General features: G+C 56.1%; 8 protein-coding genes across 8 annotated transcripts; 2 read left to right on the top strand and 6 right to left on the bottom strand.

Annotated features, from left to right (window-relative positions):
- Nucleotides 1-606: 606 nt before the first annotated feature.
- On the top strand, nt 607-2,267 carry E0L32_008396 (uncharacterized protein; the record flags this gene model as incomplete). The annotated part of the gene is made up of 3 exons (XM_031143246.1): nt 607-1,930; nt 1,993-2,099; nt 2,178-2,267. 3 exons carry the CDS (start codon nt 607-609, stop codon nt 2,265-2,267), a joined length of 1,521 nt encoding a protein of 506 aa, XP_030992373.1.
- A 961-nt stretch (nt 2,268-3,228) lies between these two features.
- Nucleotides 3,229-3,971, bottom strand: E0L32_008395 (uncharacterized protein; the record flags this gene model as incomplete). The annotated part of the gene is made up of 2 exons (XM_031143245.1): nt 3,229-3,475; nt 3,610-3,971. 2 exons carry the CDS (start codon nt 3,969-3,971, stop codon nt 3,229-3,231), a joined length of 609 nt encoding a protein of 202 aa, XP_030992372.1.
- A 546-nt stretch (nt 3,972-4,517) lies between these two features.
- E0L32_008394 (uncharacterized protein) lies at nt 4,518-6,306 on the bottom strand (the record flags this gene model as incomplete). The annotated part of the gene is made up of 2 exons (XM_031143244.1): nt 4,518-5,972; nt 6,073-6,306. 2 exons carry the CDS (start codon nt 6,304-6,306, stop codon nt 4,518-4,520), a joined length of 1,689 nt encoding a protein of 562 aa, XP_030992371.1.
- A 1,010-nt stretch (nt 6,307-7,316) lies between these two features.
- Nucleotides 7,317-9,354, bottom strand: E0L32_008393 (uncharacterized protein; the record flags this gene model as incomplete). Its single annotated transcript, XM_031143243.1, has 4 exons — nt 7,317-8,152; nt 8,213-8,639; nt 8,691-8,998; nt 9,327-9,354. 4 exons carry the CDS (start codon nt 9,352-9,354, stop codon nt 7,317-7,319), a joined length of 1,599 nt encoding a protein of 532 aa, XP_030992370.1.
- A 4,599-nt stretch (nt 9,355-13,953) lies between these two features.
- On the bottom strand, nt 13,954-14,844 carry E0L32_008392 (uncharacterized protein; the record flags this gene model as incomplete). The annotated part of the gene is made up of 3 exons (XM_031143242.1): nt 13,954-14,117; nt 14,177-14,561; nt 14,617-14,844. 3 exons carry the CDS (start codon nt 14,842-14,844, stop codon nt 13,954-13,956), a joined length of 777 nt encoding a protein of 258 aa, XP_030992369.1.
- A 1,067-nt stretch (nt 14,845-15,911) lies between these two features.
- E0L32_008391 (uncharacterized protein) lies at nt 15,912-18,078 on the top strand (the record flags this gene model as incomplete). The annotated part of the gene is made up of 5 exons (XM_031143241.1): nt 15,912-16,169; nt 16,223-16,281; nt 16,350-16,501; nt 16,574-17,304; nt 17,359-18,078. The coding sequence occupies 5 exons, from the start codon at nt 15,912-15,914 to the stop codon at nt 18,076-18,078; spliced, it is 1,920 nt and encodes a 639-aa protein (XP_030992368.1).
- A 473-nt stretch (nt 18,079-18,551) lies between these two features.
- E0L32_008390 (uncharacterized protein) lies at nt 18,552-19,788 on the bottom strand (the record flags this gene model as incomplete). The annotated part of the gene is made up of 4 exons (XM_031143240.1): nt 18,552-19,163; nt 19,244-19,332; nt 19,388-19,512; nt 19,571-19,788. The coding sequence occupies 4 exons, from the start codon at nt 19,786-19,788 to the stop codon at nt 18,552-18,554; spliced, it is 1,044 nt and encodes a 347-aa protein (XP_030992367.1).
- A 941-nt stretch (nt 19,789-20,729) lies between these two features.
- On the bottom strand, nt 20,730-22,788 carry E0L32_008389 (uncharacterized protein; the record flags this gene model as incomplete). Its single annotated transcript, XM_031143238.1, has 6 exons — nt 20,730-21,062; nt 21,122-21,456; nt 21,508-21,670; nt 21,722-21,979; nt 22,039-22,417; nt 22,727-22,788. The coding sequence occupies 6 exons, from the start codon at nt 22,786-22,788 to the stop codon at nt 20,730-20,732; spliced, it is 1,530 nt and encodes a 509-aa protein (XP_030992366.1).
- Between the last annotated feature and the right edge of the window lie 557 nt (nt 22,789-23,345).

The following is a 23,345-nucleotide window of genomic DNA, read 5'->3' as shown; positions in this document are numbered from 1 at the left end:
CTTTCGCCTAGAGAAGCTCCGAAGCGAGACAGGCAACCCTCTGTCCCAATTTGAAAAGCTTCAAGCTCGTCACGCTGGGCCCAGCCCACACAGATCTTCGATTCCCCCTCCTCCTTCCCCTTTCAAGCGAAGCACGCGGCTTGGCATTGTACATCTCCGCACTCAGAGGCTGGCGGGGGTTACATCGACAACCAGGCACACTGCTGAATCTGGGCATCCCCGGCCGGCCCTGCCAGGCCTCGTGGGACATTGCGCCCGCATTGTTCAAGCTCTTGACGTGCCGTCACGCCAGCCCATGACCTCAACGGCGGCCCACGAACCAGGGTTGGACATGCCACTCGGACTGCTTTCGGATGTCATCAGCCACCAGTGCCGGACGCCCATCACATGTTAGATGAGATGAGTCGACAGCAAGCGCCGCGGTCCGGCCGCGGCTTGTGACCCTGGTGATAGCTTCGCTTTTATGACCTTGGACGTGGGACGACCGTTCTATAAGAACGAGGCCCTTGGACTGTGCGCGACCTCACAGTCAGGCAAGTCTGCTGGGTGAACTAACTCCCTTACAGGTCGAGTCTGCGTATCGCCAAGACAAACAAGTTGACCACGATGCTTCTCCGTCTTTCCAGCCTGGCGCTCCTGGCGTCCACGCTGCACTCCTGCGCTGGGTTCGAGTACAACACCTTTGATGGCCCGGGCTTCCCCTCTTGCCACAATGTCATCGCGGTGCACAATGCCACCAGCGTCGACGAGATGGTCTCTCTCGTGAAGGATGCTGCCAGCACCGGCCAGCGTGTGCGCGCCGCCGGCAAGGGCCACATGTGGTATGACACGCAGTGCAGCGATGCGCCCACCGTCCTCATCCGGACCGAGGACGTCAACGGCATCTACGACTTCGACCTTGAGGCAGGGCACGTCACCATCGAGGCTGGTGTGACCTTCTTCCAGCTGGCCGAGTACCTGCACCAGCGGGGAGCGAGCGTCAACTATGCCCTCGTCAACTGGAACATCAGCTTGGGTGGTAGTATCGCCATGGGCGCGCACCGCTCGTCCATCAGGGAGGACTCGATGGTTGCCTCTGCTGCCATGGCTCTGGACATCATCGACGGCACCGGCACCATCCGCACCGTCGAGCGCGATGAGAGCAACGACGACTGGCTTGCTGCGTCCACCTCCCTTGGCCTGCTGGGCATCATCGCGCGGATCAAGCTCAAGATCTACCCCGACACCAAGGTGTACTCCATGCAGAAGATCCTCAGCGAAGATGAAGTCCTCAACGGTGACATCTACGGCCTGATCGCCCCCTACGCCACGGCCAACCTCTGGTGGTGGCCGTACATGAGGAAGTTCCACCAGCGGTACTACGACGTCGTGCCCACCAACCAGAGCGACCAGGAGGGCTTCCAGTCCACCTTCTCCGTCACCGAGTTCGAGGGCAACACGGCCCGCACCCTGCTCGACAGCGGCAAGTACCTGCCGACCTCCAACATGGCGGCCGAGACGCTCTTCTTCGGCCTCTGGTCGCTGCCCAACTTCCACGACAAGAAGACCGACAAGGCCATCCTCAAGTGGCCCGTCTACGGCTGGAACTACGACGTCCTGATCGGCGGGCTCTACCCGAACCAGAAGCCCGAGTGGGACTACGGCCTGCACGGCTACACCCTCGAGCTCGCCTTCCCCGTCACCATGGCCAACGACATGCTCAAGCGCGTGCGCTCGCTCTTCGACGCCGAGCTCAAGAAGGGCATCGTCATGACGTCGACCTACCGCAGCGGCATCAACATCAAGTTCGGCAAGGCGTACAACGACCTGCTGGGCCAGGTGCACAACTCGACGCACGGCGGCGCCGACTGGTCCAAGGGGGCCATCATGTTCGACTTCCCCTCGTATGCCCCGACCATCGGCGACAAGAAGCGCTTCAACGAGAACTTTTGTGAGTCGCAGTATCTGCTCAAGTCCGGTCGGTGGGTGTGCTCTAACTGTGTACCTCTACAGACATCAACCTGGCAAACACCCTGATCGACGAGTTCCCGTGCCGCCCGCATTGGACCAAGAACACCCGGGACGTGTTCACCCGCGCCGCGAAGAACTTTGACCCTCAGGTATGTAGTCATCGAAATCCTTCCTAAGCTCTCATTCCCCCCCTTGTTCTACTCTCCTAACTTTCCGTTTTAAAATAGAACATCTCCCGTTTCAAGGCGGTGCGTGAGAAGTTTGACCCCAAGGGTATCTTCAGGAGCGTCGTCGGAGAGATCATCGGCGTGTACTAAGCCAAGTGCTTGAAATGCCGGCAAGATCAGTGATCCATCATATTCTAGAGGTGGCATATTGAGGTTTCGTTGTCCATATTATTACAATGGAGGCGTTTAATGAAGAATGTGCATCAGTGTTGGTTGAGTGTCAGGGTGCGGATGAGCTCCCATTTCGACCACGATGGCTCAGCCAAGCTAGGCAATCATGTACATACTGGGCGTCTACCGAGACTGCAAATTAGTTGAACCTCCCAGCACCTCCAACACGATCTGTCCGTCGGTCCGTGACTGATAAAGCGCTACTGCCCGAGCTCTGGCGCCCCTCCCGTCTCCAGCGGCCGCCGCTTTGCGCCGTATTGTCATCTCGGACTATTCAGGGCTATCCATATGCCGAGCCTCGCTGTATCTTGCTATTCTACCTCTGTCCTCAACCTTCTTTGTCAACTTGTAGTTTTGGTATGATGCTCCCCCAAAAGACGATCATCATTGCGCTGAAATCCAAGTTATGCTTGTAGATGTAACTCCGACTTGCCTCATCTCCCAACATCACCACTGCCATCATCTCAGATGGCAGCTCCTCTTCGCTTCATGTTGACATTCAACCTCATCTTGTCTCCGGATACCACATTGTCTTTAGTACCAAATCTGCCCTAAGGTGCATATGCAGCTTCTCGCTACCCTCTTTCACCGCCTCTAACTCCTATTTCAACTCGCCTCGTGCCTCCTCGTCGACCCCCCCTTTAGGTCATATATGTACATGTATGCTTCGGTATAACTTGTGTATATGTATGCTACACACAATCAGATCTTTCTCTACCCCGATGCGGGTTGGATCTGATAATTCGCCGTGATCCTAGTATTATACCGCCTCCAGGTACCGTGGACATCACTCACCTTTTTTCCATTGCGATCTTGTGGCTTGTCCCGGGATGCGAAGAAGCAATATTTATGATGCTATGCCATCAGCACTATTCTACGCCTACACAGCTATCGGCGCCGGATCCTCCTTGATCTCGGCCTCCTTACCCCCCACGATGGCCTCCTTCTTCGGGTCCCTCCGCATGTTCGTCCCGGCCAGCTCCCCCGCCGCGTTCTCAAAGTCGTAGAACCCAAACCTCTTGTACAGGAAGTTGCCCTCCGGCGACGCCTCGATCCAGCCAGGCAGGTACAGCTGATCCGCCAGGTCGCACCCCCACTTCAGCATCATGGCACCGGCACCCCTCCGCCTGTGATCCGGGTCAGTGTAGCAGATGTGCAGTTCTACAAAAAAAACCATCAATATCTCCAACAACAACAACAAGAAAAACAAGACCAGGCATCAGCCAGAAGGGGGAGAGGGAAGGGAGACATACGGACATACCCCGCCGGGTTCGCCTTCCTCCTCGCCGCGTTGATCGCCCCCATCATCCGGCGCGACCTCTCCAGCGACTCCCCCTCGAGCCACTCGGGCGGCTCGTCGTCGGGCCCCGGCCCGTTGGGGCACACCTTCCACTCGCTCGCGGCCACGAGCCGGCCCGTCGCCGCGTCGACGACCTTGATCCAGACGTCGAAGGGGTCGGTCCGCAGCCGCCGCGCGTACCAGTCGGCGAGGCGCGGGATGTCGGCCTCGGACCGGCAGCCCATGAACATCTCGCGGATGAAGGGCGAGAAGCTGCGGTACTCGACGGCGGCGATCTCGGGCATGTCCGCCTCGGTCGCCCGCGAGAGGATGAGGGGTCCCATGTCTGCCTTTTTTCGTTATTTTCTTTTCTTTCTTTTGATTTCACAATTATTTGTCGAGAGGGCGGGCGACGTATCATAACATTTCAAATCAGAGCTAAGAATCGCTGTTGGTTGCATGCATATGCGCCAACTGCAAGTCTGATGTTGAAATAGAAAAGCGCGAGGCTGCTGTCGGCTGCATGCGAGCGATGTCACAACAGCCAAGACACTGGTGGCTAAAGCGGCAGTTTAGAGGTCGGGCTAACACCACATTTTTTAGTCATGTTCATGCTCTATGATGATACGGGAGTGAATGTTGGGTTTATTCTGCTCGCCGAAACTGGCTTCCTTCTGTATTTTACGGGGGGGGCCGTGTCGAAACGGCGAGGCTTTGGGGCTTCATAAACTTTCAAGTAGACAGAGTGAACCGCCTCCGCCAGGCAAGCACTTGTAGCCAACACCGACGCTACCATTAGATGCCATGCCCTCCTAAAAACCAAGTAGCCTGCCAAAACTGCAGCAAATGACTCCAAATGATGCACACACGCCCTCAACCCCGGTAACCTTTTACAGGATCAAGCCCCCAAACCCACCAGCAGTCCTAACTTCCCCAACAGGCACCCTCTCCCTCCTCTCGAACGCATCCACGATCCTCACATCCCCATTCCTCCCTCCGCCGCCCTTGCCCCTGCCCACGAGCCCCAATACATCAACAGCCCCCCACCGCCTCTCCCTGCTCCTCCTGCCCTTCCCCCCCTCCCTCGCCTCCTCGGGGTCCCACACCCCGACCTCGTCCATCAGCACCTCCACCGCCCAGGCATACCTGATACCTCCTCCTCCTGCTGCTGCTGCTGCCCCTACCCCATCCCCTTCTCGCCGAGTCGTAGCCGACGCTACCGCCGCCGCCGCCGCTTCCTCCGGGGGCAGGAACACGGCCTCGGCGTCGGCGCGCGAGCGCGGCACCCTCGTCGCCAGCAGGTGCAGGTCGAGCAGCTGCGAGAAGACGAGCCCGAAGGACGGCTTGTTGCGGCGGCTCAGCGGCGTGCCGTGGCTGTAGGGCAGGCCGCTGGCGGCCAGGGGCGGCGGGTTGAACACGGACCGCAGGGTCGGGTCGAGCGGCCTGCCGTTGGTCCGCCGAGGGCCGCCGCCGTCCGCGTTGTCTTCGTCGCCCTGCCTTCTCGGTGGGCCCCCGGCGGCCGAGGGATCGTTCTGCTTGCTGTTGCTGCTGCTGTCTCTGCCTGGAGCAGGCGGGGAGGCGGTCGTGGTCGAGTTGGCGATGAGGACGAGGGGCGGCGGCGCGGCGTCGTGCTCGGCGGTCGAGCGGGTCAGGTAGCGGAGGTGGATGGAGAGCTGCTGCAGCATGGTGTGCGCCGTGTCCTTCTCGCGGCGGGTGAAGAGGGTGGACAGGATGGAGGACATGTGCGTGATGAAGATGATGTCTGGGAGCGCCGAATCGTTCTGCTGCTGCGAGGAGGTATCGCTGTCCTTGGGATTTATTGCTGTGGTTGGGTCTTTTGTTATCGGAGTAGACTCCGGACTGGACAGTCCACCTTCGTCCTCGCTGTCTCCGATCTCCATGGAAGCTCCCTGCATCGACACGTCTTCGGTAGTGACAACACCGCCACTCGGGGCTGTCTCAACCTGCTGCTCATCCGCCTCCTCGCGCTCCGACGACGCAGCAGGTGCAACACTCGTAGAGGCCCCAAGATCCAGCTCCCCAAGCACCTCCCAAAGCCCTTCGAAATCAAACACCCTCGAGATAGACACCCTCTCCAGACACGCCGTCACCAGGCCCGCCTCGTCATCCTTCGCCCCGGCTCCGCCGCCGGGGCGCACAAGCCTGATCTGCGTGCGAACAACATCCCTCAACAGCGGCACCAGCTCGCCAACAGCCAGCGTCGTCACGACCACCGCGCGCGGCCGCCGCCGCCCCTCCCGCCCTGCGGCCACGCCACCATCACCACCACTACCACCGCCCGCGACCGCGGCGGCCAGCAGATGCGCGACAGTCTGTAGCCCGAGCTGCAATAACAACCCGATTAGCCCCTGCCTGCCTGTATCTCCCTGCTTAAGAAAACGTGTCGACACGACACGTGGTAAAACCAAAAAAAAAAAACCTTACCAAGACACCCACGTCGTCCTCCTCGGCGCTGACGCCGACGACGCGCCCGCGCTCGAACCCGCCGAGCAGGACCTCATCGTCCAGCTCGGCGCAGCCGGTGCGGCACCCGCCGAGCCCGTGCAGGCGGTTCCTGCGGGCCCTGTCCTGCAGGAACAGGGTCTTGCCCGTCACCGGCTCGAGCGGGAAGTCCGCGCTGAGCTGCGACAGCGGAGGAGCGTCTGCCTGATCGGCCATGTTGGGCACGGGAGAAAACTCAAACTCGAGTAGACTGACGGAATTGATGAAATCGGGTTGTGGTCACAACGATGCCAGAGGCAAGGGCAGGCATTTAGTCACGACCGCACCAGACAGTTTGATCTGAGGTCATGGCAGGTGGTCCAGCTCCCTAAAAGCCTCCAAATTCCCAAAACGTGTCGCTTTCATCATTCGAATGAACAATTGAATATTGACGCGCGAACATGTATTCCCTGGCGCGTTGGGGTTATGGTGTGAATAAGGGATAGCAGCTCGCTCATACATCGGGAAGCATATCCAGTGGCTCTTGAGTCGATTTAAGCTACTATCCTCTTAGTCATCCTGGAAATGCCCAATATCGCGAAAGCAGACCCGGGTGTCACTACGGAGATGCCTCTAGCCACAATACACCTTCCTCTGGATGATAGTCGAATGATATCATTATTTGTACTCCGGTCAATCTGCCTAAGAAAGACGACTACTTCTGAAGAACTACAACAACTACTGATGAAGCCCCCTAGGTCTTGACCACCGCGACCAGGGCGGTAGTAGACTCTTGCCATAATCAGAAAGGAAATTTGGTACGTGTTTTTGACCCTTCGCCTGGGTGTTCCTGATGTCGAGTGGTAAGGTACGACTATAAAGGAATCGTCCTTGAAATTCTGAATCGGTCAAGATGACCATCCGTGGGCCGCCAAGGAGGCGCGCACACGAAAAGAAGCTGACCACTGCCTTCTTCCAACTTCAACCAGTAAGCTGCCCACATGCCAAGCACGGCCGGGCTCTGCTCCAAAATCGCGGAGGGGCTTGCCTCCTCACTGTGTTTCGCCATTCCTTGCATCGCATCTGACGCGGCGCTCCAAGATCTGTAGGTCGCATGGCCAAGGCAATGCAATGCCATTCCAAGATGCCATCCTCGAGATTGGGGTCTGCCGATAGCCATCAGTCCCGCAAGTGCTCTCTCCACTGCCGATCTAAACAGAAGTGACGACTCCTGCAAGTGGGGATCTCTAAGCCTCTCGACCCATCGGCGGCGGAGCAGCATCCGAAGGTCCTCTCGCGCGCCGACCTCCCTTCAGACTCTTGACACGAGCAAGCAAGCCTCCTCCCTGCTGCTTGGGTTGCGCGTTGTCCAAGGCCTGAGTGGCATCGGTCGTAGCTCGTCGCTCAAGGGCTGCACCCATCGGAGGCGGGCTGGAGGGGGACCTCGCCTTGCCGCCAGTGTCTGTCCTACGAACGGTGATCACGTCCTCGCCCTTCTTGCTGTCGAACTCCTCGAAGAAAGGGTTGCGTTCCGAGCCCTGCATGCCGGCCGATGAGCCGCCAAGCATGGGCATATCAGCGGGCGGGGAGCGACGGGAGCCATAGGCGCTCTCGGGGTTGGTCATGCGGCCAGACGGGTAATCACGAGGAGCGCGATTGATGTTGCGGATGCGCTGGGCGAGAGACTTCTTGCGCTGGAGGCCTCCTTCCTGGATGTCGGCGGCCTTTTCGGCCTCGCGTCGCTGGATGACAGTCCTGGCGGCAGGCGTGCCCTCCAGGAAGGTCGAGGTTCCGAGGCCCATGGACTCGTCGCCATGCAGGACTGAGCCCCGGCTCAGGGGGTCAAATACGGGCGGCATAGCGCTCGACGAGCCCATCTTCTCGGCCTGCGAATACTCCTTGAAAGCCTCCTCTTCTCCACGGCCCATGAAGGTGGCGTGGTCAGGCCGCTTGTTGAGGGGACCAGAGCCGCCGATGACGTTGTTGAGCGAATCCTTAGGAAATGCCTGCATCGGCGCCCTCCGGCTGCCCTTGCGGTTGCGGTGCGGGTTGAGCGCATCAAACGGCCCGTCGTGATGGAAGACTGTTCCAGAATCAGTACAACGAAGATAGCCATGTCCCAAGTCTGTATAAAGTGACCTACCTCCAGTACCGAAAATGCTTGTGGCATCGAGCTGGTCGATGATATCCATCCTCTTGTTGGGACCCTTGGGCTTGTCCTTGTTGTCGCGATGACGGCGCTCCCGCTCTCGGCGCCGTAGTTCGCGGGCCTTCTTCTCCTCCTCGGTCATAGGCTTGTCGACAACGGACGACTCCGAGTTTCTGCGAGGACGCCTCTCCATCCTCTTTGGCGGCGACGACGTGTCAATCAGTTTGCCTTCGCCTTGGGGACGTCGCGCACGGAGAGCTTCCTCCTGAGACCGGGTAGGTCGATGGTTAGGTGGGCCGCGGCGTCCTGGAGGCGGCATGTTCTCCCCTCGCGGAGGGCCTGGCCGGCCACGGGGTGGAGGGCCTCGTCCCCTAGCCTCAGGCGGAGGGGTAGGCTTCTTGTCGTCTAGAGTGAGAGAGCCCTAATGATCGCGATGTTAGCCTGCTAGTTCATCGGTGCCGCCGCCTGGCACGAGCGAGCGACGACGCCCATGCGCGGGCGCGATAGCTCTGTGCGACCGTGGAGGAGAGGGGTGTCGTACAAAGATCTCTTCGGCCGTGGGAGAGGCCTTGCCCGACTTGTCTGCCATGGCGTCTGCGATTGCTGATGGTGGGAGCGGGTTGTTTCCTGGGTCGAGGAAAGGATTGCGGGAGACTGGGCGAGGCGGAGGGTCATCAAAGGGAGAGGCTGGGCTAAGGGGGAGAGAGGAAGGAGATGCGGCGCGGTTGCGAAAGGGGTTGTTGGAGGAGAGGTTGATTGTCAGGCTCGAGGAGCGTTGGCCTAAAGCAAGGAGCGGAGCAAAAGGTCAGCGATCTTGTCTGTCAAACAAAAAGCAGGATGCGTGCAGATGACGACGACTGAGAGAGCGACATGAAACAACAATCCCTTGTACATGACACAGCAGGCTCGACGGTTAAGTGGACCGACAGCCAAGCAGCAGCAGCACCCTTGCTTGGAAGACCGCGACGCGGCCTGGGGGCACACAAGACAGCCCCAGCAAATAGTCGGCAGCGATAAGGGGTCAAAACTGGGAAATGCACAGATTGGCGGGCTGGTGGTCGCTTAAAACAGTCAAAGTCGTCATCGCTGCTGCTCCTCGTCCACTTACCTGACTGGTCAGCTTGAACGGCCGACATGATGGGCGATCGTATGCAGGGTTATGCCGTTTCCGCTGCTCGTCCACGGAGGATATTTAAAAAGCTCTGCGTTGCCGCTCTGCTCGTGTTTTGGCGATTCGAAATGTCTCCTGGCAGGAGGAGCGAAGGGGGCTCCGTCAACAGGGGCCTAGCGTCATGCCAGTAGCCACAAGAGTGGCCAATCCTCCCTTTTTCGCTAAAACCAACGCTGGACGTGGACCAGACACGGGCGCGTGCAGGGTGGATCTGGATCCGCGGGCTGGCAAAACGTCTCGGCGCGTGCGTGGTCAATCAATAAAGGGGTTGGAAATGCCACCAACGTCCACGAGCAAACGCTGCTATGTAACGACTGACGCCTGAACACTCTGCGATGGGAGAATCGATGTCGGTTTAAGGCTGAGTGAGTAGCCAGATTGTTCACCGGCCGGGCTTTGACTGGTGGCTTATTTTTTTTTTGGCCTTGATTCAACTACCGGCCAGATGATGACATGCGGATCAGCCCAAATATGGCTGGCCACCACAACACGGCCGGGCGCGATGTCGCAGTAGCCTAGGCGGAGAAGGCGCACCCTGGATGGAATGCGCCGCCAAGGGCAAGATTAGAGCGAGTGTTTGTGCTGTTGGGCTCGGCAGGGTCAGAATATCCTCACTGAGCGGAAAATGCGCACAGTAAGATCGTCGGCTGGCAGGCTGACACCCGTAGACCTATGTCGTCGTGTGTTGCAAAGGCCGCTGCACTCGCCCGGTGTTTGCTTTCCTCGGGCACAGGGATTCCGGAGAAAGGAATATAGGCGGGAGAGAGAGGGAGGGGCGGTGACGTCTCTACCCTTGGTGGTACTCGGGTATGCAGTGTGGTGTCGAGGATGTAGTCGTCGTGATCTGTTTGGTCAAAGTGCGACAGATGGGGAATATTCGGGCAGAGGGCGCGCAGTTGGATGCAAACAGTGGATGCTGAATGGCTGCTTGGTTTAGGAAATCGTCTACTGCAGGAGGGACTGGTAAATCCGTGTCGTATTTCTGAAGGGCTGTACTGGAGGGCGGGAATCGATCGATCCCAGGCCAAGTCAGCTGTTGCGTCGACCTGACAGTGGCTTGGAGATGCGCCCGGGCAAGAGAAGATTTTTCTCTGATTTCTTTCGCTTCTGGTGTGACTTGGCTCGTACAGGCAAGAGCCGTCGACTCGATGGGTTTGCGATTTTGTTTTGCGAGGGCAGCACTCGAGGGAAAGCCGCCGATGCTTTTGAGCCAGGAGACTTTCAAAACGGTCCCGGGGTTCTGGCTTCCTTTTTCAGGGACCAGCGTCGTGGGGATTTAGCGCAGAGCTGCCCGGTTTTGGTAGCGGGAGAGAGGCAACTATGGCTGGCTGGGACGGGGCACTTCCCGGCGACGTAACTAAGGTAATGTGTGAACAGCTCAGGGTCCAATGCTGGCTGCAGGGCGGGTCCAAGCGTAAACCGAGGATCGAAACCGTACCGCTGGCGAGTCTGGCTACCGGGTTCGCCTTGCAACGTCCCCGTTCAGACAGTGTTTCCTGGTCAATCAAGGCCGTGGCGAGCTGGGAGGAGTGGCAGAAAGAAGAGAGAAAAAGAAATATCGGCAGCAAAGGGACGGCATTCAAGGGGGTGAGGGGAGACGACGGAAATGCAAGGTGGGCGCCGCTATTTGGCCTCTAAACAGCAAGACCATGAGCAAGTGGTCTCGTTCCTTGGGTAGACATCTGAACCATACTGCTTTAGTCGCTCCGCTGCTACCGTTTGAACCACGCGCTATGCATCCGTTAAGTCCAGGCATGTCCAAGCATCCAGAACAGGACTGGAGTGGAGGAGGGCTGCGGCCGCGGATTCCAGCCATGTCTTGCATTTACTTGTACATACCCACATTCGTCATCTAGCCTGGCCTTCACCATTGCCGTGTATCTACTCCGTAGAAGGAATCGACACTTATTTGCTCAGTCCTCGAACCAGCTTGCGTATGCATCGAATGGCAACAAATATGAGTACCGACTACCGTTGACCAGCAAATCTACTAGCCTGCCGAGCCGTTGTGGTCATGACTGTAGCCTCGCAGCCAAACTGGGCCCAGTCCCACGATTCCATGTACTGTGCCGCGCCGTCTTGGAAGACAGCCAAGCTTAAAGCCAAATTTCCCACCACTTCTCCAGGTCGAACAGGGTCGTGGAGGATTAGAAAGTAATGCACCAGGACTTCAGATAGACTAGAAAATAGTGTTCGCTCTGCTAGCCAAACCGAGGTGCTCATACATCTCAGAGCAGCGAAACAGGACCACGGCCTCGTGTTGATTTCGCTGGCTCAGAAGGTGTCAGTCTCGAAGCGACACCGCTGCTCAGAGCAACCATTTTAGCCACCTGCCAAAACCTCGTGTTCTGGCCGATCATTCCAGTCTGGCCTTCATCTGTCTGCGGGACAGTCGCATAATCGAAGCTCCATCACCGGGCACCCGGGGTACTGTCTCTTCCCGATTCTCCCTAGCTGCGTGCCCAAGATGCCAAGGGGTGATCGGATCAATGGACAGACTGGTAACAGAAGTACTTGGCCAGTGACCAAACCCTCCAAATTCCAGGTAGTGGGATAATTTGAATCGGAGTATCTCATGATGAACTGCAAAGTATTCTGACCCCTGTTTGGGCTTCCGAGGTGGGGGAGAATGTGCCAATCGCCCTGTGGCCAACCCCTGAACCTGCCCACAGCTATCCCCGCTGGTCCCCGACACAAGGGGTGCTGCAATGGGGGAGAACCCCTCCCAGTCGTTGTCTTTAGCAAATATCTCCGGGTTCCTTGTAATTCTGTAGGCCTCGGCTACTTGAAGATGTTGAACTGTCTGGGGGGACGATGAGGACGGCTGTTGAGAAAGGTTTCATTTTTACAAGTACGGTGCAGAAATGAGTGACAGTCCCAGCAGGTAGATCCCAATGAAGCACTTGGGAAAACGACTAGGAGTTCAACCAGAGGCGGTCTGTAAATTGTGGTCCTGTGGATCCTCTTCACAAGTAGCCGACGGAGAAGCCATCGACAAGCGCGTCAAGCCAAGTCTAAACCTGTACAAGGGTCATCCCTTCAAAAGCCGGATTAGGAAGAGGAGCACTCTGAAGCGCACACCTAGCGAACTACAGAAACTGTATGAGTCAAAACAAGGGCACCTGGAACCAATCAAAAGCCCTTGATGGTGTAGTTGGATATCACGTTCGGCTGTAATTGTTAATTTCATACCGAAAGGTCGCTGGCTCGATTCCGGCTCGAGGGACAAACTCATCCTCGCTCATCCCAGATGAGCAACCTTTTTTTTTGGCCAATTTTTACTTCATCCAAATCTTCAATCCAGACAAAAGAGCGATTTTGATTTCTTTTTTCAAAGACGAAAAGCATGAAAGGTTCAGAAGCGACATGTCTTCCTCCTGTTGATTGATCTGAGACGCCCAATTGTCCGGGTTTTGTCCAAGACGCAAACACACGATTGGTCAGAGGGTGTTCTTCGTTTCCAGACAACAAAACTAAGTTCAGAAATGCGGCTCCTTTTGATGCCATTGCAAAGTTTTGCTTTCCTCAAATGGATAGATATCACACGATCTGGAACCAGTGGGACCTCTCAACAGTGAGGGCCTTGCTTCCCTGATCATGTTAGTAGACGACATCTCTACCAGTGACAAAACTGACATCCACAGTTTTCTACATCAATGACGGGCCTAACGAGGAGAACAGCAGCTGATAGGCACGAACAAGCTGCCATTCGTCCATTGTATCCGCTCCTTGGCGATGCCGGAGCTGACGCAAGTTCTACGGACTCCTCGGCATCCGCAACTCCACCAGCCCCAAACTTAGACTTCTCTCGACCAGAAGGTACCTGGATGGTACTCTGAGCCTCTGGTTGGACTGGCGATCGACTGTTTGAAGATCCTGTTGGCTTCTGCACACCGAGACTGTCAATAACTTCTCCCGCCGAACACCTGCCGCCGGACCACTCGGTCTGGCATCCCTCGTCCCTTGGCACTTTGGTTCTTACTACCCAGATTCCTCACGACTAGATCGAGTGATCTCGGTGGTGTATCTCTGTACCATTGTTTTGGATTTACCCTGGACTTCTCGACTTAACCGACCTGCCTAGGTCGCGGTGCTGTCGCTCCTGAGTGCCTTATTGTCCTCCATCTCAAACTTCAGGTGCGCAGACGGAGGCATACCAGAGCATTCCGAGGGCACACATTTCCCTATTCGTCGGGCCCATCCTCCACGCTGCTGTCATGTTTCCCTTCGATTCGCTTGATCGAACAGCTGGTCCGCGTTACTGTTTTATGAAAAGCGTTCTCGTTCTTGTTGGCACTGTCCACACCGTGGTAGGTTTCCCTCTCAAGGCCGAGGGCTCAGGGGCAACTAGTTCAGTCACACATTCCCAAATCTTGGAAACCTCCAAATATGAAAATTACAGTGCGCCACATTAGATGTATTCACTGTTAATTGTTTAATCTGCTGTAGTGCATTTGTGCGGAAATCTGTCTGCCTTCGAATGGAATTACAAAAGACCTTCGATGCCCAAGGCCCGCTAGTTTGTAAAGGACGGTGAGGCATGGGTGAACCGTACATACGTTTCTCACCAAGGAAGCTGAAGAGGGACAGCGAGGTTCTTTCCCAAGACGGCTTCGGCAGTGCCGATGTCTCCGGCTCCCCTTGGTGCCCAGTACTGGCCGGTCTTACTGATATCGAGATCCGCGATCCAGTTCACGAGGCTCCGAGCAGCTTCGTCGGGTGTCACAGCTGCAACTGCTCGTCAGCTCTTATCCAACAAACAGCAACACATTCGTATGGAGACCTACCGCCTCCCTCGTCCCAGTACTTATCGAATCCCACGCCCTTTGTCATCTCCGTCCTCATGAAGCCGGGGTGAACGGTTGAGACAATGATATCTCTGCCCTTGAGATCCATGCTCAGCAGCTTCGCGGTCATGTTCAGGGCCGCTTTACTGGCATGGTGTGCGTAGTTGCCACCGCCCTCGACTTCATGGCGTAGAGTGATACTTCCGGACTCTGAGGACACGAAGACAATCTTGGACTTGGCCTTGAGGAGGCCGGCGTGGAGAAGACGGTGCACGATGAAGACGGGTGCGATGGAGCTTGTCGTGTACATTCTGACCTCGTCGTCCCAGTTCGGACCCTTCTTGAGGCTCAAGTCTTCTGTGTGGAAGAAACCTGCGGTGATGATCTAGAGTGCTTCGTTAAGGAACTGCGTGAAGTCGCCGGACCCAGGATGCTCTTACCACACTGTCGAGTGTCCTGGCCCCCTTGAGCTGGGCGACCAGCTCGTCGGCGGCCTTTGAATCCATGAGATCAATATTCTGAATCCATTTGACATTCCCGGGGAAATCGGCAGGGGTCTTATTTGACCGAGTTGTTCCGTACACGGTGGTACCGTCCTGTTGGGCATACATCTTGGTGAGAGAAGCGCCCAGGCCTCGGGTGGCTCCCACAATGAGCACCGACGACATGATGTTTGTGCTCGACTCTTTTTCACTCCACTGTGTGTTTTCTGTTTCTGCTTTGATTCCAGGTGTAAATTATGCTTGTAGATTGGAGGTGTTGCTGTTGTTGTGTAGAGTACTAAGTAGCTGCTGTCGACGTGACGCATGTGAAGCTGGAAATGATGTAATCCCCACCACATCAGAGTGTAAATATGAATGAATCTAGCTGGGCAACCACGACCCACGAATTAAGCATGCCTCGCCTCGATGCTCAACATTTTTGACCTCATCTCCAGCCTTGCGAGGCTATAACCAAGGATTTGGCATTTCTTGGTCAGTATCAAAATGAATTACATGATCAGTTGCCCCCAGTTCGAGTGGTCTCGTGGCCATCGAATCCAGTGCAGCAGAGTGGGATCACAGTATGCGGGGTGCATTTTGCCTTGATATCCAGCGAGACGGAACTCAATCTGGACCCGATTTCTAAACGATACAACCCCAACAACAAGAGCTGTATTTAATCTGGGTCGTTCTCCAGCCGGGGAGCCTGGCATGTGGACTTCTCACCACATGGGCAGTGGAAAAGAAGCTTTCCCTTGGCAAGGCTTCGGGCCGTCATACTACTCCTCCAAATCCCAGCCCTCCAGAGCTCTTTTGGGATTTCTCTGACAACAATGTCGATGCCGGCGGCTAAAACGACGCAGTACAGCCCATTTTTGAGGCCTTCAAGCAAGTAATAATTCTCGGGCATGGTCTAGACGGGCATTCGTTCGCTCGGTAAGCCTGATTGATCACTGCCAAGCCCTCCATCTCTGGGGCATCGACAAGGGTGTGCTGTTGGATCATCGAAACACACAGAACGCCTTGGGGGCGGCCAGACTGTGCCCCTCATCTTATTAACCCACATGGCAAGCACCTGAGGCTTTTCGGAGAGAGGTGAAGACCGGTGTTTGGTCGGACATTCTTGATTCATTTTCCTTGGTCGCCTGTCAACTCTGTCGTGGTCAACGCCTTTGTCTCGAAGACTCCAGACATTCACGGGAAATGAGCTTGAACTTCTCAAAATTCTTCGGGCCACAGCCAGGCACCTCGCTATGCGTGCTCACCACACAGACCTCTTTGTCTTTGACAACGACAGGTTGGCTGGCGATATCCTCCTCAAGGATGGCAGCTCTAGACTAGCCTACAATGAGTACGCCGTCTTCAAGGTTCAAAATCCCCCCGACGACCAACACACTCTGGCCAGTCAGAGCGGGACCCACGAGAGCAGATCCATCCACTCGGAGACGGAGGATGAGGCTTCACAAATGTTCAACTCCTCTATCAGAGGAACCCATTCCTTGGGCACAGATGTATGGTTTAAAGCCCATGCCGTTATCGTGTTGCGGTGTTGACCTTCCGACAGGGCAAGTTCGAGCCGCACGCCACTCCAGATCCAAATCTAGAGGGCCGAGTGCGCCAGATGTACGTGGCATATCATGGCCTTTTCAAAATCTATGGACTGCCCCACGCTGACTGATGCTCTTTTCTAGAATATGCCGCAGGCGAGGGGAGCCAGGCTCTGAAGGTCTGAGCATTACGGATGACGATTTTGAGGACTTGCGTCTACATCCATCCACGTTACAGCATGTGCGCAGAACTACGACGGAAGCTATGTTCTGGGATCAAGGTCATGAGAAACTCAGTAAGTCCTTCCCATAGCTTCCGACACCACAGACCTACCAGCAGCGGCTAATGGATCAACCTATTGCTCAAGGCCTCATTCTGGCCTTCTCAGGTAACCCGCGACCCCCATACGACTTTCTGTCCATGACATACGACATACCCAAGCGTTGTCTCACGGTGCTTGTGCGTCAGTCCTTCGATCCGCACCACCATGGTGTCAACGACCTGGACGACTACGAGAAGCGCATGAAGGCTTGCGAAAACCATTGGGCTCACCCGTTCATCTTACCCGTCATCCTATTGCAAGTTCAGCTCAATCTGGCAGAGCAACATGTGGCTATGAACGGGGTCGAACTCTCCAAGCTGGAGAGAGATATCGGCAATATGGCGGGTTTCATGGCCGGTGATGAGAAGCGAAGACGGCCATCGACGGGTGACGATAACTCTGGCCCGCTGAACACGACCCAGCTCATGAAGAACGCGCACCAAGTTTTGCGAAAGAGCATTGAGCTTTTGGATACGATCCGCTGGTTGGAGAGGGCCATTGAGACCTTGGTCAAGGCCGGAGACGAGCTGGAGCGCAAGATGGCGGGGCCCGAGGGACCTCCTCCGTCGCCGGTGTCACCAATGCCGATGTGGGCCCAAGTGCCCAGGCTCACCGTGGAAGGGGCCGACTTCACTGACTTTAAGGGGTTTCGACATCCGCTTGCGAGTCACTGGCATGAGATCAAGCAGTACCTGGATAGCCTTGATCGAGTATGCAAGAGCGTTGGAACCGAGCGTAGCATGTTGGAAACCAGATGTCGTGCTCAGATCGACATTGTAAGTCGCCATGGATACATCTTCTGCTACATCTCTTGTTCTAACCCGACACAGATCTACGCCAAGATGGCACAGGAGGACAATATTCTCAACGCCCGGATGGCAGTAGCGTCGACGCGGGACTCTTCGTCCATGAAAGCCCTGGCCGTCATCACCGCCATCTTCCTGCCCGGCGAGTACATCGGCACGCTCTTCGGCATCTCTATGTTCGACTGGGACGGCAACGGCGGGGACGACGACGACAAGCCCAGCACCGCACCGTCGCCCCTCCTGCCGGGAAAGCGCCACCCCTTGGTCAGCAACATCTTTTGGCTGTACTGGGCTATCGTCGTGCCCCTGACCATCTTCATCATCACGGCGTGGCGCGTCTGGTGGGTCGGCCAGGACCGCTTCTTCCGCAAGCATCTGTCGAGGGAGCTCAGCGAGGAGCGGTACTGGACCGACAACGGCCGGCCGCGCGAGCTCGATCACTCGTTCATGCACGACTTCTTCTACCTGTCGGTGAGGCGGGACGAGAGGGCGCCGGAGGAGAAGCCCCCGCAGCTCAGTCGGTCGACCTCCTTCTTCCACCGCACCCGGACCCTGAGCAACTCCAAGGACGACAGTAGCGGATTTGGCGACCTGCCGAGAGCCCACACGGGGATCGTGCTGCCTCGTCGGCGACCGAGGAACGGGAGTGGAGGGGTCTCCGAGCGAGGCTCTGGTGGGAGATTTCAGCAGATATCGTTTGCGAGACAGAGCAGTCGCCGAATGACGGGCTCAGCCATGGTGTGATGGGCCAACAGACTCTTCACATTCTAACCTCGCTCTCGGCAGCCAGCTCAGTTCTGTGTGCGAAGTCTTGAGCACTCCGCCTCCACCCCCTGATCTTTTTCTTTACAAGCGTCCATTCACTTGACGACTGAAACGACCATACGACGGCACGACTCATGTAATTCATAGTTGCATCTCTCTACGGGTACCATATCATGTGTTTGCCGCATTCACAGCATGCAAATCTTGTTTTTTATCTGAGCCATTTCACACAATGCTGCTTTTAAGTCAAAGATGTGTTCTTGTCCACCGAGTCGCTTCATACGTCTATGCCTGTCCCTACTGTTCTGTGTTAGAATGTATGTGGTTAGGCTTCTAGACACAACCGTGAGATTACGAGGCAATTGCAATGTAGGCGTTCAAGAGGCTTATGAGGCGTGTCTTTTAATATCTGGCCAACACTCGACCTGTTGAATTTCATACAACAACTCCCGTCACTGACCACGACCAAACTGCAGGTTCTCGTTCCCAACCACACCGGTGAGAACAGTCTGCGCATTGACGCCCTGGACCGCGCCGTTGCCGCCCTGCATGATATTGGCAAAGTTGTCCGAGATGAGCTGGATCCCGCTCACAAAGCCTTGCTCGTCAAAGGCGCAGTGCCCGCCGTTGGGCGTGTTGTCCACCGTCTGCAGCGCGTTGATCTGGGCGGCCGCCAGCCCGGCCCCGGCGGCGAGCTGCTCGTAGCCCTGGATGGCGGCGGGGATGGACTGCTGCAGCGACGCGAGCTCCTGCTGCGTGCTCTGGAAGTGGATCTTTGTGTTGCCGGCAAAGGCCGCCGCGTTGACGGCGTCGACCTGCGGCGGCAGGGCGCCGCACATGAGCATGACGCCCGTGCCGGCAAAGTTGGCCATGTGGGCGGGCACGAAGAAGCCCGAGAGCATGAGGGAGCCGCCCGAGACGCCCGTGAAGAAGACGTTGGAGGCGTTGAAGGCCATGACCTGCGGCAGGACCTTCTGGACGAGGTCGTTGACGGCCTGGGCGTCGGCGGCGCCGTCGTCGCGGGTCAGGCCCGAGGGCCCGCCGGTGCGCTGGCCCCAGAGCAGCTGGCATTGGAGGATAGGTTAGCCAACCTGGGCCGCTGGTGTATGTTCCGAGGGTATGGAGGCATGTATTATGCACGAACCTGTTCTGAGGGTGCGAGGACCACGACACCCATCAGGTTGCCTTGTACGGCCTGGTTGGGAAAGTCGAAGAAGGATTGACCTCCGTCACCTGTCCCTTGTTAGTTCCAACTGGTTAAACATAGCCGGGGGACGATGCTTCCTACCGTGAAGCAGTACGTTCAGGCCCATTGCGCCGGCGGCGCCGGCTTGCTGCGTGGCACCAGTGACGCCCGAGTCGGTAGTGAACTGGGCTGCCGGACCGCTAATCTTGAACCTCAGGTCGACGCCACTACAAATGGGTCAGCGTGGGGATATTTCGAACCAGCCGAGGGCTCGAGAAGGCGTACTTGACTCGGGCGGTCATGTCCAAGATGGTCGACCCGTCCGTCGCTTGCGACACGCCCTGGGGGATCCGGGCCGCCTGCTGCTGAGGCGTTCGTGCGGCTGCATTATTCTTGCCTTTTCCTTTCCTCCCTCGGTTTTGAGGAAGCGCCTCGACGACGCCAAACACGTCGAGGAGAAGGACGAGAAAGAAAAGAAAGATGGAGGAGCGAATGGTCAACATTCTGCCTCACGCTCGATTGAGCAAAAAAGGTATACAAGAATAGGAACCGTAGAAAAGGATGAAAACACACAGCAGCAGCAAAACCAGGCGGACTTCCAGGCGAGAGAAATCCAGTCCCTACCAGAGCGGAGCAAGAAAGCAGAGTCGTGATAGCTCTGTGTGTGTGGGCATATTGGTGCTTTTACTCACCTCACCTTTTGGCGAGCTGCACGCTCTCCTCCTCCGCTTAGCAAAGCCAGCCACGGGCGCAAATCTCTTGGGGATCATGATGGTCACCGCGCCCCCGTGCGATGTTTTGCATTGGGCTAGAGCAGGGTGTACCCCAGACTGCTCGTGTAGGAGGCTCCGGTGAATTGACTATTTGCAGTCAGCGAGGTGGTTCGTCTGTCGTTTCAAGTGGCTTCGCGACAGGGTTTTGGACCAGTGTTTGAGACAGGAGAGGCGGCACGCACCCCTGTTGAGAGGCCCCCGCCGGTCAAGGCGATTGCAACGCTCCACAGGTACGGTAGCCAGATTAACTTATTGTCAGCTGTCAGTTGAAAAGAGATGAGCAAAAGAAGCCGCACTGTGTCTGTATACGGGAGTCCATTCACTGTGACATTCTCATTCCTCGTTTCGGAGGCCCATTGTGAGAGTCCACAATGAGTGCGCAGACACAACGACACCTTGCCTCCACAGCCCTGGACTGCCAATGATGCCTGTAAATAGCTCGGGTCATCCAAGGCCGTGTAGTGTTTATTGCGGGTAGTTGCATACTGTATTCTCCGACTCGACCATGTCGTTTCAAGAAAGCTAATTCTTAAGCATATTGTTGAAGTGCTTGTAGATGGATCAAGAAATATGGAACCGTACTCAATCGAATGACAACGCCATCGCACCATTCTAGAGCAGATCATCGCAAGGCTATGGATCGCCAATGCACCTTGAGCAAGCCGAGAGACTCATAGCTTGCCGCCCTCCTTTCGCCGCTTCTCCCTCTCCTTGTCTCGTAGGAACCTTCTAAGAATCTTGCCGCTGGGGCTTTTGGGAATGACATCGATGAACTCAACTCCACCCTTGAGATGCTTGTACGAGGCCTTGTGATCGGCAACATGCTTGATGATAGCCTGGGCGACTTCCTCCTCTGGTTTGGACTCGAACTCGGCAGCCTTGACAACAAATGCCTTGGGGACTTCTCCAGCGTGATCATCAGGGACTTGGATGACTGTGCAGTCCGAAACGGCTGGATGCGTGAGGAGGTGTGCCTCAAGCTCCGCCGGAGCCACTTGGTGCCCCTAAAAGAAGTATTTGTTAGTGATAACGTATGTTCTCTATGAAGGATCTGAGTCTTTACCTTGACCTTGATAAGCTCCTTGATTCTGTCGACCACCACGAAATGCTCGTTGCCTGATGGCGCCAGCGTCACAAGAACCTCGTCGCCTGTGCGGATCCACCTTCCATCATCGTCGTAGATGAACGTCTCGGCCGTCGCCTTCTCGTTGTTGTGGTAGCCAAGCGTGACTGATGGGGATTGGACGAGCAATTCTCCAGGCTTGTCATACTCTGTAATCTCCGAACCGTCCAGATCAACGAGCTTGGCCCTGGTCCCTGGAACCAAGGAGCCTGAGGATTTGTGCAAAATATCATGCTCACTGGTTGTCACCACTACCGTTGCAGTCTCGGTCATACCTAGCATGTATTAGCAGCTTTGTTCATTTGTTACTTGACACGGGCACCCACCATAAGCTTGACCAATGACCCATTTGGGGTATTGTTTCTCGAGAGCCTCGATGGTCTCCTTGCCCATCGGTGCGGCTCCCGTATACAGGAATCTCACGCTGCTCATGTCATATTTCCGGCAGATATCTTGGCTTCGCAGGATTCGGATGACGATCGGGGGCACCTAGATTTAGTCTTTAGCTCGAGCGCACCTGTAAAGCCACAAGCTACTTACAACAAGTAGTTGCTCGATCTTGTGTTTTTGGATCGCCGCAAGCAGTGTCTCGAGCTCGAATTTGGGCAAGATAATGACTTCGTCACCACGCCACGTTGATGAGTGCGCGACGACAATGAGGCCATAGATGTGACTGAGAGGGAGGAGACCAAGAAGAACTTGTGTCTTGATGCCTTTCTGGCTCCTTGCTACTTCCTCAAAAGTGGTCTGTTGAATGACATTTGCAATCACATTCCTGTGCGACACCATAACTGCTTTCTGAGGGCGTCTTGTCAGAACTCTGTGATCTCTTTATTGTTAAATTGGAAGGTACTCACTGGCAGTCCTGAGGTGCCACTGGAGTAGCTGAGCATCGCAGGTTGGCGAGCCCCCTGACCTTTTGTCCACTTCAGAGCCTCAAGATCTGGGAGGGCTTTCCCCTCTTTGATCAGATCCTCTATACTCGGGAACTGGTGGCTTGTCTCTGCGCCAGCCATAGGCAGAATGAAGATCTTGTCATTGGCGATGCCCGCTTTCTTTGCCGCCTGAAGTGCTGTGTCGAGCAAGGGAACACAAGTGATGAGAATCTGTGATCCTGATGACTTGAGCTGATGCTCCAGTTCTGCTACTGAATACACAGCATTCGCTGGTGTGACAATGCCTGAGAGTCTGTGGATGGCGTAGACGGTGGGGATGTAGTCGACCTTGTTTCGTGAGCTTTTGACCAATTCTTGTTATCATAATGATGTTTTCTAAGGGAGAACTCACACTGTTCAATGAGAAAACACATCCCACTTTATCCCAGGGTGTGCCGGCATTGGGCGCCCAGCCAGTTCTCTTACTGAGAGCTCTTGCTATGAACTCAACCCGCTCGAACACTTCAGCCCACGAATACGATCTCCCCGTGAGCCCACAGGTGTAAGGATTGCGTCTTTCTGACAGCGTGCGCCCGCCATTGCCATGGCTCTTCATGAAATCTGCAATAGTGACAAAGTCGGGCGGATCTGATTTTCTTTGTTAACACACCACAGAACAACAATAGGCACTGCGTAAGGACCAACAGACCTATTGGGAGCTTGGGCACCCATGGCGGGGGATGGAACACCATCGTCACGTTGAAAAGGCAGCGAGGCTTGGGCGTATAGGCTCGTGAGATGAGGTTAGCCAACGAGTCTGTGAGAATGTTGTTGTGTCGTCGAGAGAGAAGACAGCAACACCAACCCAAGTAGCTCGAATCGATCGGAAGCCGAGGCGGATCCCGTCATATATGCGACTTCATCGTCAGCACCGAGGGACCGAGGCACTAAACTCGAGCTGGCCGACAGCATCCAAGCCCGACTCCGCATCCGCGCCAACAACGGCAATCGCTGCAGGCAGTTCGCCCTGGACACACACGCTAGTGATGGGTGATCACTGAGACCCGGACATGGTCCCCCACAGTCCCCCACACGCCAAATCGACGAGCCCGGGATAACTCAGAAATCTCACTGGAGGAGCCCTCTGGAGCAAGCTGGGATTTGGGCCTAGCGTCATCTTAGCCTGACAGTTCTTACCGACGACAACCCGAACATCCTCTGACAGCACCCACACACGACACTACTCTGTACACTTCTTCACCGAGACCTGTCCACTACTGCAGTGCTGT

This window comes from Thyridium curvatum (assembly GCF_004353045.1).
Source record: "Thyridium curvatum strain D216 chromosome Unknown NODE_55_length_292940_cov_83.935894, whole genome shotgun sequence".
NCBI lineage: Eukaryota > Fungi > Ascomycota > Sordariomycetes > Thyridiales > Thyridiaceae > Thyridium > Thyridium curvatum.
Note: the sequence above shows the minus strand (reverse complement) of the source record. Positions and strands in the feature narration are given on the sequence as shown.